The sequence below is a fragment of the Herpailurus yagouaroundi genome, unplaced genomic scaffold (genome assembly GCF_014898765.1).
Source record: "Herpailurus yagouaroundi ecotype Mexico unplaced genomic scaffold, PumYag 164, whole genome shotgun sequence".
In the NCBI taxonomy this organism is placed as follows: domain Eukaryota; kingdom Metazoa; phylum Chordata; class Mammalia; order Carnivora; family Felidae; genus Herpailurus; species Herpailurus yagouaroundi.
This window is the reverse complement of record NW_024412405.1, coordinates 10,648,851-10,665,852: the sequence shown is the minus strand read 5'-3', so window position 1 is coordinate 10,665,852 and position 17,002 is coordinate 10,648,851. Positions and strand designations below refer to the sequence as shown.

Here is a 17,002-nt window from a genome sequence, read left to right as displayed (position 1 = left end):
TTAGCTGCCAGGAGATAATCTGTCCACTGTCAGGGAATAAGTGTTGAAATAATTGTGCCCTCTGGTATATGGTATGGGCTCCTTTGGACCCCACACAGAAAACCCAAGGGAAAGTTCTCATTGTGTTAATTACTACTTGGTTATGTCTGAGAGATATGATTTTGGGTAGACATATCACTTACTTCACCCTATTTCATATTTTTATATGTAGACCAAATATTCATCTTTGCTTAAGTCTGACCTGACTATGTTTCTGATGTGGAAACCACACATTAGAGCTAAGTGTTAAGGGGACTTAAGTTCCAGAGTAGGTTTTCTGGGTTTGATCCCAAGGTCTCCCAATTATTAGTTGTGTGACTTGAATAAAGTTCTAAATGTTTCTAAGCTCAGTTTGTTCATCTGTCAGCTAGGGAGAGTAGCCATAATTAAAAGCAAAGCCTGTGTGAAGGTTAAGTAAAGTAAACCAAGGAATGCACTCAACTTAGCACCTAGCATGTCACAATAAATAAATGCTCAACAATAATAATAATGCTCAATAAATGCTTATTATAAATATTTAGTAATCATTACAATAATAAAATGTAGCAAACAAAACATACGTAAAAACATAATAAAGATTTGTCAAAAGAGGGGCGTCTGCGTGGCTCGGTCGGTTAAGCGTCCGACTTCGGCTCAGGTCATGATCTCGCGGTTCGTGAGTTTGTGCCCCGCGTCGGGCTCTGTGCTGACAGCTCAGAGCCTGGAGCCTGTTTCGGATTCTGTGTCTCCCTCTCTCTCTGACCCTCCCCCGTTCATGCTCTGTCTCTCTCTGTCTCAAAAGTAAATAAACGTTAAAAGACTTGTCAAAAGAACAGAAGGAATTCAGGCACGTGATACTGACAGCACTGGGCAGCTGAAAGAAACTGCATAGATCATCTAATTCCTAACTTAAGGAAGGTTAAGGTGAAGTTCAGAGAGGGAAGCCCATCGAAATTAATAATTTACCTATCTGTGCCTCAGTTTCTTCCTCAGGAGATGGCAGGGAGATGCCTATCTCACAGGGCTGTGGCAAAAATGTAATGACTTAGTCTGTAAGGTACTTAAAACAGGTACTTGGTAGACAGTAAGTGTTAGCTGTTCTCGATTGCTATTGATAGCCTGATTGGATTGGACAAGATTAGACTGGAACCCTAGTCTTGTTGTGTGCTGCCTCAGTTTCCATATTTGTAAAATGGGGATAGCGTTCACACCAACTGGTGGGAGCGTCTTCTGTTTCAACGAGCTAATATTCAACTCCCAGAATAGCACTGGGAATCAGTTACTCACCCAATAACTGTTAACTATTACTGATTTATAAGTATTAGAGCAGTTTTCTCCTTTTGTATTCCATTTATTTTTTTCTTTCATATTAACACTGATTCTCATTTCAAGCACAACCCTCACCAGCCCAGATATTATGTTGAAATCTTTTGGCTTCAGAGGCAGCAGATTTGAAACACATTATTTTTGCCAACATCAAGCTATTAGCAAATGCTTGTTAGAGACACATTTATTAGATGATTAATTGCCCTGGAACTCATGTATCTAAAACCACATGATAATTACTCTTTTTAAAAGTGGAAATAAACATTGGGAGTTTCGGAATGTATAGTTGTTTCATTGTCACCGTTAGCAAGAATCTTCTAAGTTTTATTTTTATTTGTTAACGTTAATTATTTCCTTGTTCATTTTCCATCAGATATTCACGATACAAAAAGAGGCTTTCTGGAATTAGGGAGGGTAGAATTCTTGCTACAACCAGCCAAACTCTAAATATAGACAATGAGTCTTCCAGTCCTAATAAATATTCACTCATGCTTAAGTGGGTTTCAAGACCTGCATTTCTTATTCACAGTTGGATTTCTTGAAAAAAAATTATCAATTTCTAAGCCCCCTAATTTAATTTTTTAGCCTATTTTGCATGATCCCGAATCCACTAGACTTGCTCTTGTTTATTTCCATGTGTCACATCCAGCTGGACCATTTTCAGTTTCTCTCTCCTGCGGCTTCTGATAGCTCTGCACATACTTGTTTTGATGGTGGGAAGAATAACGTCCCCCTCAAGGTGTGCACATTCTTATGTCCGGAACACGTGAATATGTTGGGTTACATGGCAAATGGAATTAAGGTTACAGATGTGAACAAGGCTAAAAAGCTTGAATTTGGTTGATTATCCTGGATTATCTGGGTGAGCCTGACCTAATCACATGAGTCCTTAAAAAGAGAAAAACTTTCCCAGTTGTGGTGGGGGGGGGGGGCAGAGAGTGAGAGAGAGAGAGAGAGAGAGATGCAACAGTTGCTGACTTGGACGATGCTAGTTTTTTCCCTGTCTCTCAGGTCATTCTCCTTCTGGAACTGGCCCTCAGTTCTGAGTTGCTCTGAGCTCGGTCTTTGGCCTCCTCTCTTTTTTTATCATAGTCTCTCCCTGTGCAGACAAATCCATTCTCATAGTTGCAGTTCTCTCATCCTAGGTGTCTTTTAGACTCTCAGAGTTACATGTCCAACTACCTATTAGATGTCTCCACCTGGCTACACCCCAAGTGCCTCTAACTCTACTCCCCTTACTGAGCCCAGACTCCTTTGCCAACATTCCTTCATGACAAGCAGCACCATGAGACCTTCATCCACAGTGCTGCGCAAGCTTGAGAGTGCGCAATCTCCTTCATATCTACTTTTCCTTTAACTCCCATAACTAATCATCATGTGGCCCTAAATATCTGCCAAAATATCTTTTGAGCTCATTCAACTCTCACCATCTTCACCTCAACCTGCACCACCATCTAGTCCCCGAACTGGTCATCCTGCAGCACTCTTAACCCTTCCAATCCATTAGCCACAGAACATACAGACAGGCTTTTCATAATCTTGGTCTTACCTGAAGCCTGTCCATGGCAAATCTCATCTAGAAGATCCAAAGGATCTGGCTTCTCCCCTTTCAAACGGCCCAGTACCCAACATGGTGGTCTTATCTCAGCTCTTGGTGTGCTCCTTCTACTTTAGGACTTTTTCCTCTGCTTGGAAACCTCTCCTCCCATCTCTGCTTGGTTAACCCATTTTTCACTTTTTAGGCCCCAGCCTGAATGTCACTTTCTCAGGGGAGCCTCTTCAAGTCCCTCAGGCTGGGTTAGGCTTCTCTGCTATAATTTCTCAAAGTACCCACACTTTTCATTTCTGGCACTTGGGAAGTGTGTAATTCATGTTTGAGTGGTCAGCTGTTCGTTGGGTGTCTCCCAACCTTGACTGTTCCCCAGTATAACCTCCAAGCCCACACAGTTCCTGACATGTAGTCTGATGGTTAAATTTATGAGTTAATTTGGCTACACTATGGTGCCCAGACGGTCAAACACCGTCTAGAGGTTGCTGTGAAGGTATTTTTTAAGATGCAATTAACATTTAAATCAGTAGACTCTGAGTAGAGCAGATTATCCAACATAATATGGGTGGGCCTCATCTAATCAGTTAAAGGCCTTAAGGAAAAATACTGAGATCCTCTGAAAAGAATTCAGCCTCCAAACTACTTTTGGACTCAAGACCGCAACAACAGCTCATTCTGAAATTTCCAGCTTGCTGGCTTGCTCTGAAATGTGGGTCTTGCTAGTCGCCATAATCACATATGCCAATTCTTTAAAATAAATCTCATTGCTTCCTATATAAACATCCTATTGGTTCTATTTCTCTGAAGAATCTTAACTAATGCATAGTAAATGTGTAATAATTATTTTTTTATTAAGTGAGGAAATGTGTCTCTCTACAATTATTTAAATTTATGACAAATCTACTAATGTGTTTGTTTATTTGTTTGCTTGTAAAGTAACCACAGAAGAAATTCTTCAGCAATTGTATCCAGTTGTTTTTATGCAATTTGTAAGTGTGATATCCAAAAATTGGCATGGATTTTCCATTTTTTTAAATTCTGGCTTCAGTAGTTTCCATGTTTCAAAATGAATAATAGAATTCCTTGGAGTAGTTAATTGTTTTTCAAAAGACATTAATTATCTGCCTGGCATATGCTTTTTTAAAAAATTCTTAACAAAATATCCTATTTACATATAACATTATGTAGGAGTTTGAAATCTAAAAAAATGTGTTCTGAACTTGTTGCTAAAACTGTTTACAACAGCCTCAAATAATACTTAAGTATTTAAGAGTTTTATGGTCTTTTAAAAAAATTTTTAATGTTTATTTTTGAGAGACAGAGAGAGACACAGAGTGTGAGGAGGGGAGGGGCAGAGAGAGAGGGAGACACAGAATCCGAAGCAGGCTCCAGGCTCTGAGCTGTCAGCACAGAGCCTGATGCGGGGCTCGAACCCACAGACTGTGAGATCATGACCTGAGCCAAAGTTGGACACTAAACTGACTGAGCCACCCAGGCACCCCAAGAGTTTTATGGTCTTAAGTTAATTATTACTCCTGATGGTACAGAGCACTGATAAGAGCTATACATTGGAACACAAGGATATCATTCAGTTTAGTGATTAACCAACTTAATTACCTTGGGCAATTCACTTTGACCATCTGAGCCTCAGTGTCCTCATCTGTAAGATGAGAAACTTTTCAGCTATTATTAAAAACAACTATTCCCGGGGCGCCTGGGTGGCGCAGTCGGTTAAGCGTCCGACTTCAGCCAGGTCACGATCTCGCGGCCCGTGAGTTCGAGCCCCGCGTCAGGCTCTGGGCTGATGGCTCAGAGCCTGGAGCCTGCTTCCGATTCTGTGTCTCCCTCTCTCTCTGCCCCTCCCCCGTTCATGCTCTGTCTCTCTCTGTCCCAAAAATGAATAAACGTTGAAAAAAAAAAAAAAAAAACTATTCCCAGAATGACCTCATCACATTTTCATTTAAAGAAAAAAAAAAAGGTAATAACTACAGCAAATCACATGCCCATTGTGCTCTGTTCTCCTCTGTCCATAGGACTCAACAATGCCAAATGCATTGGCATTGGCTCAAGATTTTGTGTTCAAATTCTTCTCATTACTCAGAATCTCATCTTTCTCTACCGATATCAAACTGCTGTCACTGCTGGTTGTAATGCATTTAGTGTTGGCATTTTGTGGTTACTCTCACTTATGAACATAACTATTCTTATTATTACTTAGCCCCTTTTCAGAAATTGTTTTTCCCCTATTCTTAGTGAGGCCACTTTACTGCATTTGTCTATTCACTCATTCAAAATGATTATATTTGAATGGCCCATTCTGTGCCACACAACATACTAGGAACAGAGATGACCAAGAAGGTATTTCCAAATCAGAGGCTTTACTTACTACCTAGCAAAGTCATGACCACAGTAGAGCATGGCGAATGCTTTGAGAGCCAGCTATATGTTGCTAGCATTACAGGCTCACAAAGCAGAAACATCACATCTGACTGCAGGTGGTAGATGGTGAGCATTGGGAAGACCTTCCAATGGGGTTGTTGCTTGGAGTGACTACTTAAGAATCAACAAACACTAGGTCTAAGGCAGATCTAGGGCATCCTGGAAAGAGGAAATGCCAGAGCCTGTGTGTGCACAGGAGAGAGAGAACAAGAAAGGTCAGGGAGAGAAAGAGAACAACGTTTTTACCCTTTCATTGCTGGTGTGGCTATTCTCGGCTTTTTCTCAGGGATTATAAACAAGCACTTGTTACCATAGCAATCAATTTTTAAACTACATTCTCAGAGATTTTGCATATTGGGGAAAAAAGACAAAAATCTGTGCTTCCCCCAAACTGACACAGTGTGTCTGATACACTTTGAGCTTACTTACACCCCGTCCCTCATTTGTGAGAATGGCCAAAAGGTCAAAGACACTAACTGACAGAAGAAGTTATTACTTATTTGCAAGATTTTCATGAACTATACCTACAATGGGAATTTATAGATAGCTATTTTGTTTATATTTTTCTTACATTTTTTCCCCTGAAGAACTGCACATAAGCAGAAAAACACTGAGTTCTTGTAGCCAAATTTGGTCCATTTGCTGTAAAAAAAAAAAACATTCACAGAGGCTTGGCTACAACGAACGTGTTTCTGAGGTTTGCATTCCACGATGAAATTGTCAGTGATGCAAAAAAGGAAGTACATGGCACAACAAATCCATATGCAACAGACAACACTATATACTTGAAAAGCATTTTGTTATTTATTGCATCCATAGGTTTCTCTTCTATTTATATTGTATGTTCTAGAGAGAAGTCAAAAATAAATAGGAGAATACATTTCTGGTTAAACCCATGGAGTGAACACACACACACACACACACACACACACACACACACACACAGTCTTTGCACCTGGAAGGACAGTGAATGTGCCCTTTGATACATTAGGGCATTGCTTGCCTCACTCTTAATGGCAGGCAGACAACAAGGGTTTTTTTCTTGCTCAAAACTTAGACCTGCATTTACAGGTTGTCCCTTTCCTTTGCTGACAATGGACTCGCTCTGGCTGCTACCCGCATTTTGGGTTCATTCCAGAGAATCATCTGGCTTCGTTTTCATTCCTATTTGGCCTCCTCTTCCAGGGTTAATTAAAAACTCTTATGAATTGGCCTGGCTACTTCCAATGCTGGATGTTTTGGAACATTTACCCCACCCTGGAATTTGCAGAGAAGAGACTATTTATTGATTTTGAAAACTTTTAATTGCCCTACCTGGACTTTTAGAGGGACTACAAAATAAGACAAATAGTCTGAGGTAGGAAATAATATTGACATCACCCACATTTTATAAACAAGCAAAACTGGCACATTTTGTAAGTAATTACGGAATAAATTTCCCCTTACTGTTTGGCTGAGAGTATTTTAATGATTTTCCATTCCTTAATCCATTCCTGAATGGGTAGATAGACAAAGCCACAAAGTGCTAAATTCATCATGCATCAAAATGGCAAAATTAAATACTTTTTTCAAATAGTGAATGTAATTTAAATGACAAAACATTATTTTCTTTTGAAACAAGTATTTTGAATCATCATTGTACCTTGTTCTATCTGAATGGTTCTTTTAATTATATATTTTCCCCAACTGTAGTCCCTTAATTCTATCACTCACTACTTTGCTGATATGGATAAGTGACAACACAGGTGACAGGGACCAGGAAATGGGCATCTGAACAAGGATTAGACAATGAGAGGTATTTGAATGTATTCAAAGAGTATCAGTAAAGTATCAGGACACAGAATTTGCATTGATCAGCTCCAAACTGGAAATGTGAAAACTGATTTGAGGTCATAAGACAAAGTACACTACCCTTGACACCTTTTTTTTTTTTTTTGAGAGGGGGAGAGAGAGAGAGAGAGAGAGAGAGAGAGAGAATATGCAGGAGGGGCAAGGAGAGGGAGAGAGAGAATCCCAAACAAGCTCCACACTATCAACACAAGAGTCCAATGTGGGGCTCAAACTCACGACAAACCGTGAGTTCATGACCTGAGCTGAAACCAAGAGTGGGATGCTTAACTGACTGAGGCATCCATGTGCCCCTACCCTTGACATTTTGAATCTGGACCAAGGGCTCCTCAAGCAGTAACTCTTCTTCCTTTGCTTAAGAAGCTACAAGATCCCAGGGTGAGGAGTCAGCTGGCAAGGCGGAAAATGGCCACCAGAATTTGGGACAAAGATTATAGGTCTTCAATTGGTGATTCTATCAATTAATTAATGTGTGGCAAGGAGCTACTTCCTCTCCTCTCACATGAGGATCCTAATGCCCAACATATGAGATCACCTTATGAATTAGCAATTAGGAATACAAAGTGCCTCATACCTATTAGAAGCTCCAAATATATTTATGTTTACCGGCTGTGGTTTGGCTGAATTGTACAGCTGGGGAACAGCCATTCTCCCCACTCTGACAGGGTGCTATTGTTTGCGGTTAAATGATGTGAGAGTTCCACAGTGCTAAGAATCTGTAACTACCAACCACAAAGTATACCTGCCCCACTCAACTGCTAGATCTAAGACAGGTGAGTCACTAAATAAACAAAATTTATTTTATTTCTAGAGTTCCCAGAACACATGGGCAACCTGCTTCTTTGGAAGAATGACAAGAAGCTCTCATCACCTCTGGTGCTTCTTAAATATTTTTTTTAACTTAAAAAATAAAGAAAAAAATTATTTATTTTTTAGAGAGACAGAGACCGCGTGAACAGGGGAGGGGTAGAGAGAGAGGGAGACAGAGACAATCCCAAGCAGACTCCCAACGGTCAGTGCAGAGTCCGACGCGGGGCTCAAACTGACAAAACTGCAAGATCATGGCTTGAGGCAAAGTGAAGGTCTTGTGCTTAACTGACTGAGCCACCCAGGCGCTGCTGACATTTCTAAGGACACAGTCTGAAGGGTCCAGGAAACTCAAGTTCCCCACAGGTGGAAGCATAGTAGCTAAAAGCTTAGCATTTCTTTGAAGATTCCAGATTTATCTTTGAAGAACCCATGCAAAATTTGCCTTCTACTCTTAACACATCTTTGGGAGTTTTAATTGTAGAACCAAGGGTTTAAGTCACTGATTTCTAAGCCAACCAATTCTGAGAGTCTTACCCCTGCCAATAGATAGGAATCCATGGATATGGCTCAGAGTTTGTATTTTTACAAAGTTGGCCAGGTGATTTTCTCTATCAAAGAGATCCCACCCTAGAGATGAATTCCCAACAGGTCCTCCTGGTGCTGCTATGGTCACTACACGTAAGGGTGCTTTCTATCAGGAGGAATGCAAGCTGGTCCGATTGAACCTGAGATACCAAAATGATGCTCGGTAATGATTTCTACACAGACAACTACAGTGAACGCGATTTGTGAGGGGCTGAACTGTCAAGGCCCCTCATTTCCCATTCACACAGTAGGTTCAGGAGTGCATCATGACAGTATTTTGAGTCCTAATGTAGGTGATCTCAACCAGGTACCCATCTGCCCATTCAAAGTTTGTCTCCTAAGCATGTGCTCCTTGCAACCGAAGGGAAACTAAACATTTTATTCAAACATGGACACACGCACATGTTGAAGATCATCTCACTTACAGACCATGGTACAACATGAATCTTTAAAAGCCTAGAAATCAGTGTTGGGGAGAACTGGGTTTCAACTCTGCTTCTGCCAGTTACACACTGTTTCATCTTGGATATCTTATTTTTTTTTTAATTTTTTTTCAACGTTTTTTATTTATTTTTGGGACAGAGAGAGACAGAGCATGAACGGGGGCGGGGCAGAGAGAGAGGGAGACACAGAATTGGAAACAGGCTCCAGGCTCCGAGCCATCAGCCCAGAGCCTGATGCGGGGCTCGAACTCACGGACCGCGAGACCGTGACCTGGCTGAAGTCGTACGCTTAACAGACTGCGCCACCCAGGCGCCCCTTGGATATCTTATTTAACCTCACTAAGGTTCAATCTCCTTGGCTGTGATACAGAGTATAAAAGTAGAACATGACGCACGTAGAAAGCTGTTACGGGTATTGAATGAGAAGATAACAGCTATCAATTGTTCAATAAATATTTACCACTAATAGCAAGAGTTTTATAACCTATGTTATGACATTCTCTTCTTTCTGGGAAGTAAGATCAAAAGAAGTGCTATATTGTAATTGATCAAAAAAAAATCACTTGATTACTTTTAGACCCTTTTTCAAAGTGTAGGATTTTCTTTTTTTATATTGAAGACTCATGAATGTTTTTGCTGTTCTGGTGAAAATCACTTTGGTATTAATTTTCATATGGGAATTCAAGTTATTCTGAAATATTTACTCACATTTAATTTTTTAAAATTAGTAACAGATAAAAGGTGGATTTAACTGGTGGTTCGAATGGGCCACATCTTTGATATGGATATGCACAATTTTAGAAGGGATCGATGGACTCATACAAATATATTGTGTGTCACTATTTTATGGGCTTGGATGAACCAGAACCCCCGGAACACACCATCTCCATGGTGGTAGAAAGAAACCAGAGGTCATGTAGACTTTACTTTTCTCTAGGCCATATAAAGAGTGTATCATACAGATGTGCATCTGCATGTGTCTACAGGTTTACAAATATGGGATCATAACAAGGTAGAAGTTGCTCAAATGGAAGAACAAGCAGGGGCTTGGAAGCCAGACTTGAGTTCAAATCCTGACGCTCTCACTTACCAGACCAACATATTATTTATGTTGGGACTGTGCCTTCATCTGCAAAATGGGGGAAATAATTCCTTTCAGGTTGTTCTAAAAATTAGTTACAGAAGCACAATACATGAGGTAGAACAGGTGCTCCATAAATGTGGCTGTTAATTTAGTTAGAAATTTACATGCACCCATCAGAGTATTTTCATTTCTTCTTTAAATATTTTAAAGAAAAATCTCTCCAATATGCATTTATCCAAACTTGTTCTTATATCGCCCACCCAGCAGACGTCTCTGCGTGAGTCCTGCAAGTTAAACTGAACAGTGTGTCTTCATCCTTCAAAAGAAGTTTAAATATAAATCAAGAAGACTTCAAAGACCTTTGCATGAATTTGAGGCATTACGATTTTACATATTCTACAAAATTCCCTCTTGATAAAGTCCATAGAAATTAAAAATTAACATTTTAAGTTCCACCACGTTTCTATCTTTAATTCTTCTGACTTTTCCATTAAAAAAACTCATTATTTTGTGAACAGAATTTATAAGATAATAATTCATTTATTTTCCCAAGTACCCTAAAGGGTAAACTTAAATATTATTTGGGGCCAGTAATAAAAAAGCCAAATCCAACTTTACCTTATCTCTAGGCTAAGTGTCAGTGATATTTTATAAAATACCACCAAGTCCTACAGGCTACCTTGGGGTGGGGTGGCCATCCTGAGATTTCCCTGAGATGGAAAAGAAAGCTATTAGTAATTACTCTGCCACAGCAAGGATACTCTAGGAATGTCCTGGGCATCTGTGATGTGCGGTTCCCTACCTCTGGGTCTCAAAACTAATGGCTCAGCCATTATAAGTATTTACTTGAATTCCTGGTGGAATCAACTTTTATATACTTAATATTCACATTTGCTTTCTTTAGGGTTTTTCTAATTATCTCACTCTTGGGAAGAAGATTTCATTATTTGATACTCAGCTAGAAATAAATTTCTCTCCTTTCTCAGGAATGGTAATAAGGTGGCAGATAAGTCTTCATCTTTTCTATTTCACCTACCAGCTCATTTTTACGTGATCATCTTGTAGCTTCAGGGAGATTTCTGCCAACACATTTGGCATTTTGTAACACCTGTTTCTGCCACAGGCCATCGCTTTTCTCAAATTTCTGTAGGATATGAACTGCTTTGCTGAGTCAAATCCCATTACCTGTGCCATAAGTGCCTTAGGTCGCCCTTCATTATCAGAGGAGAATAAAGCTTTACTAGTAATGCTACTGAGGACAAAGCTAAGATTCCCTTCTCTCTGCTTTAAAAGAAATCAGCTTCATCTAAAAGCAAAACTGGGTGTATTGAGTTGCTTCCTTATTTATCCTGTTTGCCTCACAGGCTACACATAATCAATTCCAGAGGTCAGCCTGGAAACGCAGGATATACAGGTTTCTGAACAGACACAGCTCTGCCTGAAGACACTCCCATTATTAGGCTGTTGTGCACGCAAAACAATTAAGCAGAAATCGGAAGGATTGTTAAAGGACAATAAATAAGAGAAATGAGGTCATGCCAATGACTGGCAACACTGATCGCTGGAAACACAACCATCAGGATGTAGCTTAATATCTGACTCAGAGATGTTGATGAGAAATTCCTAGTTCAGAAGAAAAGGAAACAAAAAGGTTGGAATTTTTTTAATTGGGATTTTTTATGTGTTTTATTTTGACTTTGGACAGTTTTTTGAGTCTCTAAAAATAAATTAATGTCTGGCTGGAACTAATGGTAAAATGGCATCAATAATTTTTCTGCTTATGAGTGAGACTAAAACTCAGTTAAAACTGAACTGAAAATTAAAACAAAAAATGGCATAAATGATCGGTCCTTCAAATGAATCATCAAACTTAGGAAAGAAAGCTGTTATTGTAGCAACATTACTATCCTGCGGGCAGTTACATATTTTCTTCTCAGAGAGTAAACTGTCACATAAAAAGAAGGCAAGATATATGTGTATGGACATAACGCTAATGGGCAGATTTTATAAATACCTGGAAGAGAGAAAATGCAGACATTCTTCCATAACTGCTGTGTCTAGAGTAACCAAAAACTCTGCCAAAATGTATGAAATTCTTCATAGAGAATTCCATTTTTAGGATTAAGTAATGAGCTGGAGCTAATATTCAGAATACAAGAGGTCCTTTAATGGCTTTTTTTGTTTGCTGTTTGGTGTTTTGTTTTGTTTTGTTTTGTTTTGTTTTGTTTCTTTGCCATTCATGTCCTAGTACTGCATATAGTAAGGAGATGGTGAAGAGCACTTTCTGAAGTGATGCAAGGGCCCTGAGGTCAGAGGTGCTCCTATCCCTCTTCACCATTTGTATCGTACTTTATGTGTCAAAATTAGGTTTGCCAGCAGGATGTCTGATCTTCCAAGTAGTTTTACAATTCTAACATGCTTTAGAAGTCTCGCATTCTGACTTGATTTTTAATAAAATGGAAACTTTAAAGCAGCTTCCTGTGCTCACTGCTATTAGAACACAGAGGCTTTCTTATCCGGAAGCTTTCTCTGTTCAACTCTATTCTATTGTTTCCCACCCACACAATATCTTTTTCCCACCTCCATATTCATTCATGGAACAATCTAGACATATTTTACAGCCTACATACACTTAAAAAAAAACTACTTACAGGTTTTCTTCCACACATTTGTCTCTTCCCTCACCCACACAGACAGCCCCCTTACTCACCTCTTCCTTCAACTTCCTCACCATATTTGTGCTAGTTCACTGCCTCTCTCCACTTTCAACAGTGCTTTTCTACTTTTTAACTATTTCTCCTTTGTCCTATTTAGAAACTTCTTTTATTCCTCTGTTTTAAATTTCCTCCGCTATATCAACTTGTCACAATGTTATTATTATCTGTGTAAATATAATGTATTGTGCACCATGCCTTCAATAGACAGTTACTAAGTACTTACTCTACACTAGACTACTAAGTACGAGACATAAGATGAATGTTCTCCACCCCTCTCCCTTTGTGTCCTCAAGGACTTCACAAGGTAATGAGAAAAATTGGGGGGTGGGGAATAGCTATGAGTGCCAGAGGGTAGGTCTGGCAAACTGGGCTGTATTAAATTCAACTCTTTCCATTACAAACAAGTAGACCTGTTGGATAAATGGTAACATTTAAAGATGCCTATCTGGGCTTTCAAGAAAGAAAAATACATTCCAAAAGGTCAAAAGGTAAGAGGGAACTAAAAACTAGAGAGAGGGAAATACATGCATTGAAAAATGGTATGAATGGGGGGTTAAGTGTCCAGGAGCCAAGAGCTTGGATTTTAATGCCCACAAGATGCAGATAATAGGGTTCTGAGCTTGTGTAAGGCTGGAAGCTGGAAACAGACCCCATGTATGCAGCCATGTTAGAATTTAAACAAATTCTAGAGTGTAATATGGGTGAAGGGGTAGTTAAACAGGGGTAGTCAATCAAGCACAACAGAGTCCATAGGTACAAACCCAGTATAAACAGGGAATTAGTAAATGAGAAAAGTCACGTTAAATTCAGTGGGTAACAGCACAAAATAAAGAGTGCTGAATCAACTGTCTAACTGTATGAAGAAATTTAGATTTCTGCTTTACACTAAAACATTTCTATACCATTTTAGTAAAATATACCTGACATAGAATAAATTGCACATATTAAAATATACAGACTGGGGGGCTCGGTTGGTTGGGCATCCAACTCTTAATTTCGACTCAGGTCATGATCTCATGGTTGTAAGATCGAGCCCCACATGGGCTCCATGATGGGCACGGAGCCTGCTTAAGATTCTCTCTCTCCCTCTCTCTGCCCTTGCCTCAGTCTTTCTCTCTCTCAATAAATATTTTTAAAACATGTACAGCTTTGATAAATTTTAAGTGCACAGAACCACGATCAAGATAATGAACATGTCAATCAACCTCAAAGGTTTCCTAATGCCCCTTGGTAACCCCTTCTTTTATCCCCATCCTTACTCCCAGGCTGTCACCGATTTCCTTTTTGTCATTACAGACAAGCTTGCATTTTTTAGAATTTTGAATTCATGGAATCACAGAATATGTAATTTTTTTCATCTGGCTTCATTCGCTCAGCATAATTATTTTGAGATTCATCCAAGATGTTGTATATATCAATTCCTCATACTTTTTTTTATTGCTAAATAGTATTCATCATATGGATATAACCACAATTTGTTTACTCATCAACCTGTTGGTATAAATTTGGGTTCTTAGAAGTTTGGGCTATTATAAATACAGTCACCAGGTAGAAGTCTTTTTTTATGGATATATGTTTTCATTGCCCCTGGTAAGATACCTAGAATGGAATAAATGGAATATATGGTAGGTGTCTGTTTAACTTTCTAAGAAACTGCCCAACTGTTTTTCCAAGTAGTTACACCACTTCTCATTTCCATCTTATTTAAATAAGAGATGAAAATACTCAGATGGTATTATGGCAGCACGCTCCTCTTTCTGTCACTCCGAGGAAAACCTCCAAATGCACACTTGGAATCTGCTTAGTCTTCCTGCCCACAGGCTTACATTTTTCAGTCTGGCTTGTCTTGAATACTTATGTTAAAAAATCAGACAAAAAATTTTTGAGGAAGCAGAGAATATAGAACAGAGCCCATAAATACTGTTTTGTTCAATTTAGACACAGATTTTTCTCATAAGAATTGCAGAAACTTTCTTGTTAATCACCTAGATTAAAATGCAGTTAGTAGATACACTTACCCTGGTTTCGTGTCATTTACTACACAGTGATAGGTAAATGTTCCAAACATCTGAACTCCTAAAATTCCATAAAGAAGTAGAAAGAAAAGTAGGAAAATCGAAACGCTCCATATTTGTTCTCCTGATCGCCTGGGGGGAGGGGGGGAAAGTAGGTAAAACTTACAAAAATGTCATAGACTTTCCTCCTTAACATCTATAAAAACAGTGCTTACTTTAAAATGTTTGTAATTCTGGTCCTTGGTAGTTCAAATCGGAAATAAATCCGGAATGCCCGAATCATAATTAGTGGCCGTGGAATCCGCAACATGCCCCAAGGTGACATCTGGTCAACTATATCAGCAATTTCAAATACCTGTAAATTAAGAGGTCAATAAACAAGCTCAGGGCTTCCCTTAGCATTGTCTGAAGTCACAGCAAACACAGATGGTATTAGGAGGTTCACCCAGCACTCTGGGCTTGGCCCTGCATTTTCTTCCTCTGAAACGGATTTTCTTTGGAGTCCACCTGGACGCTACAGCTACCTCTAGAGAAAATGAATACATAAACTAATGTAAATGCCACTGCTCTTAGTAATTTCCCATGTAATTCATCAACGCACAGTTTTTATTACAAAAACAAATGCCAACTTAGGATACCGAGCAAGTACGCTAAGTCGTCTTCACTAATAATAATAATAAACGTTCTTTGGTGGAACTTTTAAAATATCTAGAACATGAGGTAGTGGAGAAAGGGTTAAAATTACTATAAAAAATAAAAAGGAATTGTACCATTTACTAAACAGAGGCAAAATGATAATTAGAGAACGTCTGTCAATCACAGAATAGCTATTAAATGGAAAAGAACACATTAATATGCAGGATGAAATCAGACTGTTGGAGAGGCGAGCTTTACAAAAATAAGGAGAGATCTTCAATAAGCGTTATGATGACTTTGCGGGATGGACGTGAATTTGTGTTATTCTAAATTTTTTGATGAAGAATATGGTAACTTGCGTTGAATTAAATGCAAAATCAAGCCTGAATGAATGCATGGAAATGAATTCTATTATCTGGCAAAGTCCCACCTTTAGGCCTTTTTAATATATGTTCCCCATTTCTCATAGTAAGGCATTTTCTATTTGGAATATAGTATTTTATGTTCATCCCAATGTATCTACACTTTTCAGCTGTTTTTAGTGAGGATTCAGTCACATAAAAGACAGATTTTGAAATTTTAAATTCAATGTCCTTTATTTCAATAAATATATTTTTACACCTTTTTAGTAAGAAGTAATTTGCTGTCATATTGATGTTCATTACTGATTAAAGTCATTCACAGATGTGACAGACAATGATTAAAATGTTATGTTTTTTTTTCTCATAAACATTTAAAATAACATAATGTTGTAGTAAGTTACACTATGACATTTGACATATATTTGTTACTATTTTTGTTGAGAATTTCAATTCAAAACAATGCACATTTTGGAAAATACCCCCTTGTAATTTAAAAGTTTTAATTACCTGCAATACCAATGAAACCCAAAGGCAGAAGACCATAAATCCATCAAAAACACACCAGCGATCTTTCACATAGGAACTATCCCCCTAAAAATAAATTGCATGTGGAGTTATCACACAAAATTAATAACTTCAAAAAAAATCTGTGGAAAGAAGGGCCAAATGTTAATTTGGTATAAGCTATCCATAATTTTTGTTTCATAGCTGAACACACTTTCCAAAGGAATACCTTTAGCATTTTAAATGAAGCATTTTTATATAAAAAAAATAATTTATAAAACACAAGTTACTGCAGAGTGAGACATGGAAAATTTCAAGTTCACACAAATGGAAATCATCATCATTTTTTCTCTTAGCCACACAGATTCTACCATTTAAGAAACCAGAGGCCATCCTACTCAGTAGGCAGCTTAAGCCCCCAACCAGCTCTCTTCCTACAAGAACTAAGAGCCACAGGGATCAGCATGAAGGCCTTTCAGACTGTGGACCAACCACCATCAGTAGGAAATTAACCATGAATTCACCGTGAGCTACATTAAAAGTGAAGAATACACTTGCCTTCAGTAGTAAATATATCAAATACATATTGATTTCAACTGTAATTGGAATCTTATGTGATAAAAAAGACACACTACTTTCACCTTTCAATAATCAGAGTAGATTGAT

At 38.6% G+C, this 17,002-nt stretch overlaps 1 protein-coding gene across 5 annotated transcripts in view; it reads right to left on the bottom strand.

Annotated features, from left to right (window-relative positions):
* Nucleotides 1-17,002, bottom strand: part of NALCN (sodium leak channel, non-selective) — a 300,559-nt gene that overhangs the window by 265,767 nt on the left and 17,790 nt on the right. For 3 of the 5 annotated variants that reach the window (XM_040487132.1, XM_040487128.1, XM_040487129.1), the window contains exons 4-6: nt 16,340-16,423; nt 15,050-15,189; nt 14,838-14,966 (exon numbers count right to left, since the gene is read on the bottom strand). The exons of 1 other annotated variant lie outside the window; for it this stretch is intronic. In XM_040487132.1, coding sequence (XP_040343066.1) covers nt 14,838-14,966; nt 15,050-15,189; nt 16,340-16,423 — 353 coding nt within the window. The remainder of the gene's footprint in view (nt 1-14,837; nt 14,967-15,049; nt 15,190-16,339; nt 16,424-17,002) is intronic. One more of the 5 variants, XM_040487130.1, reaches the window with a different exon arrangement.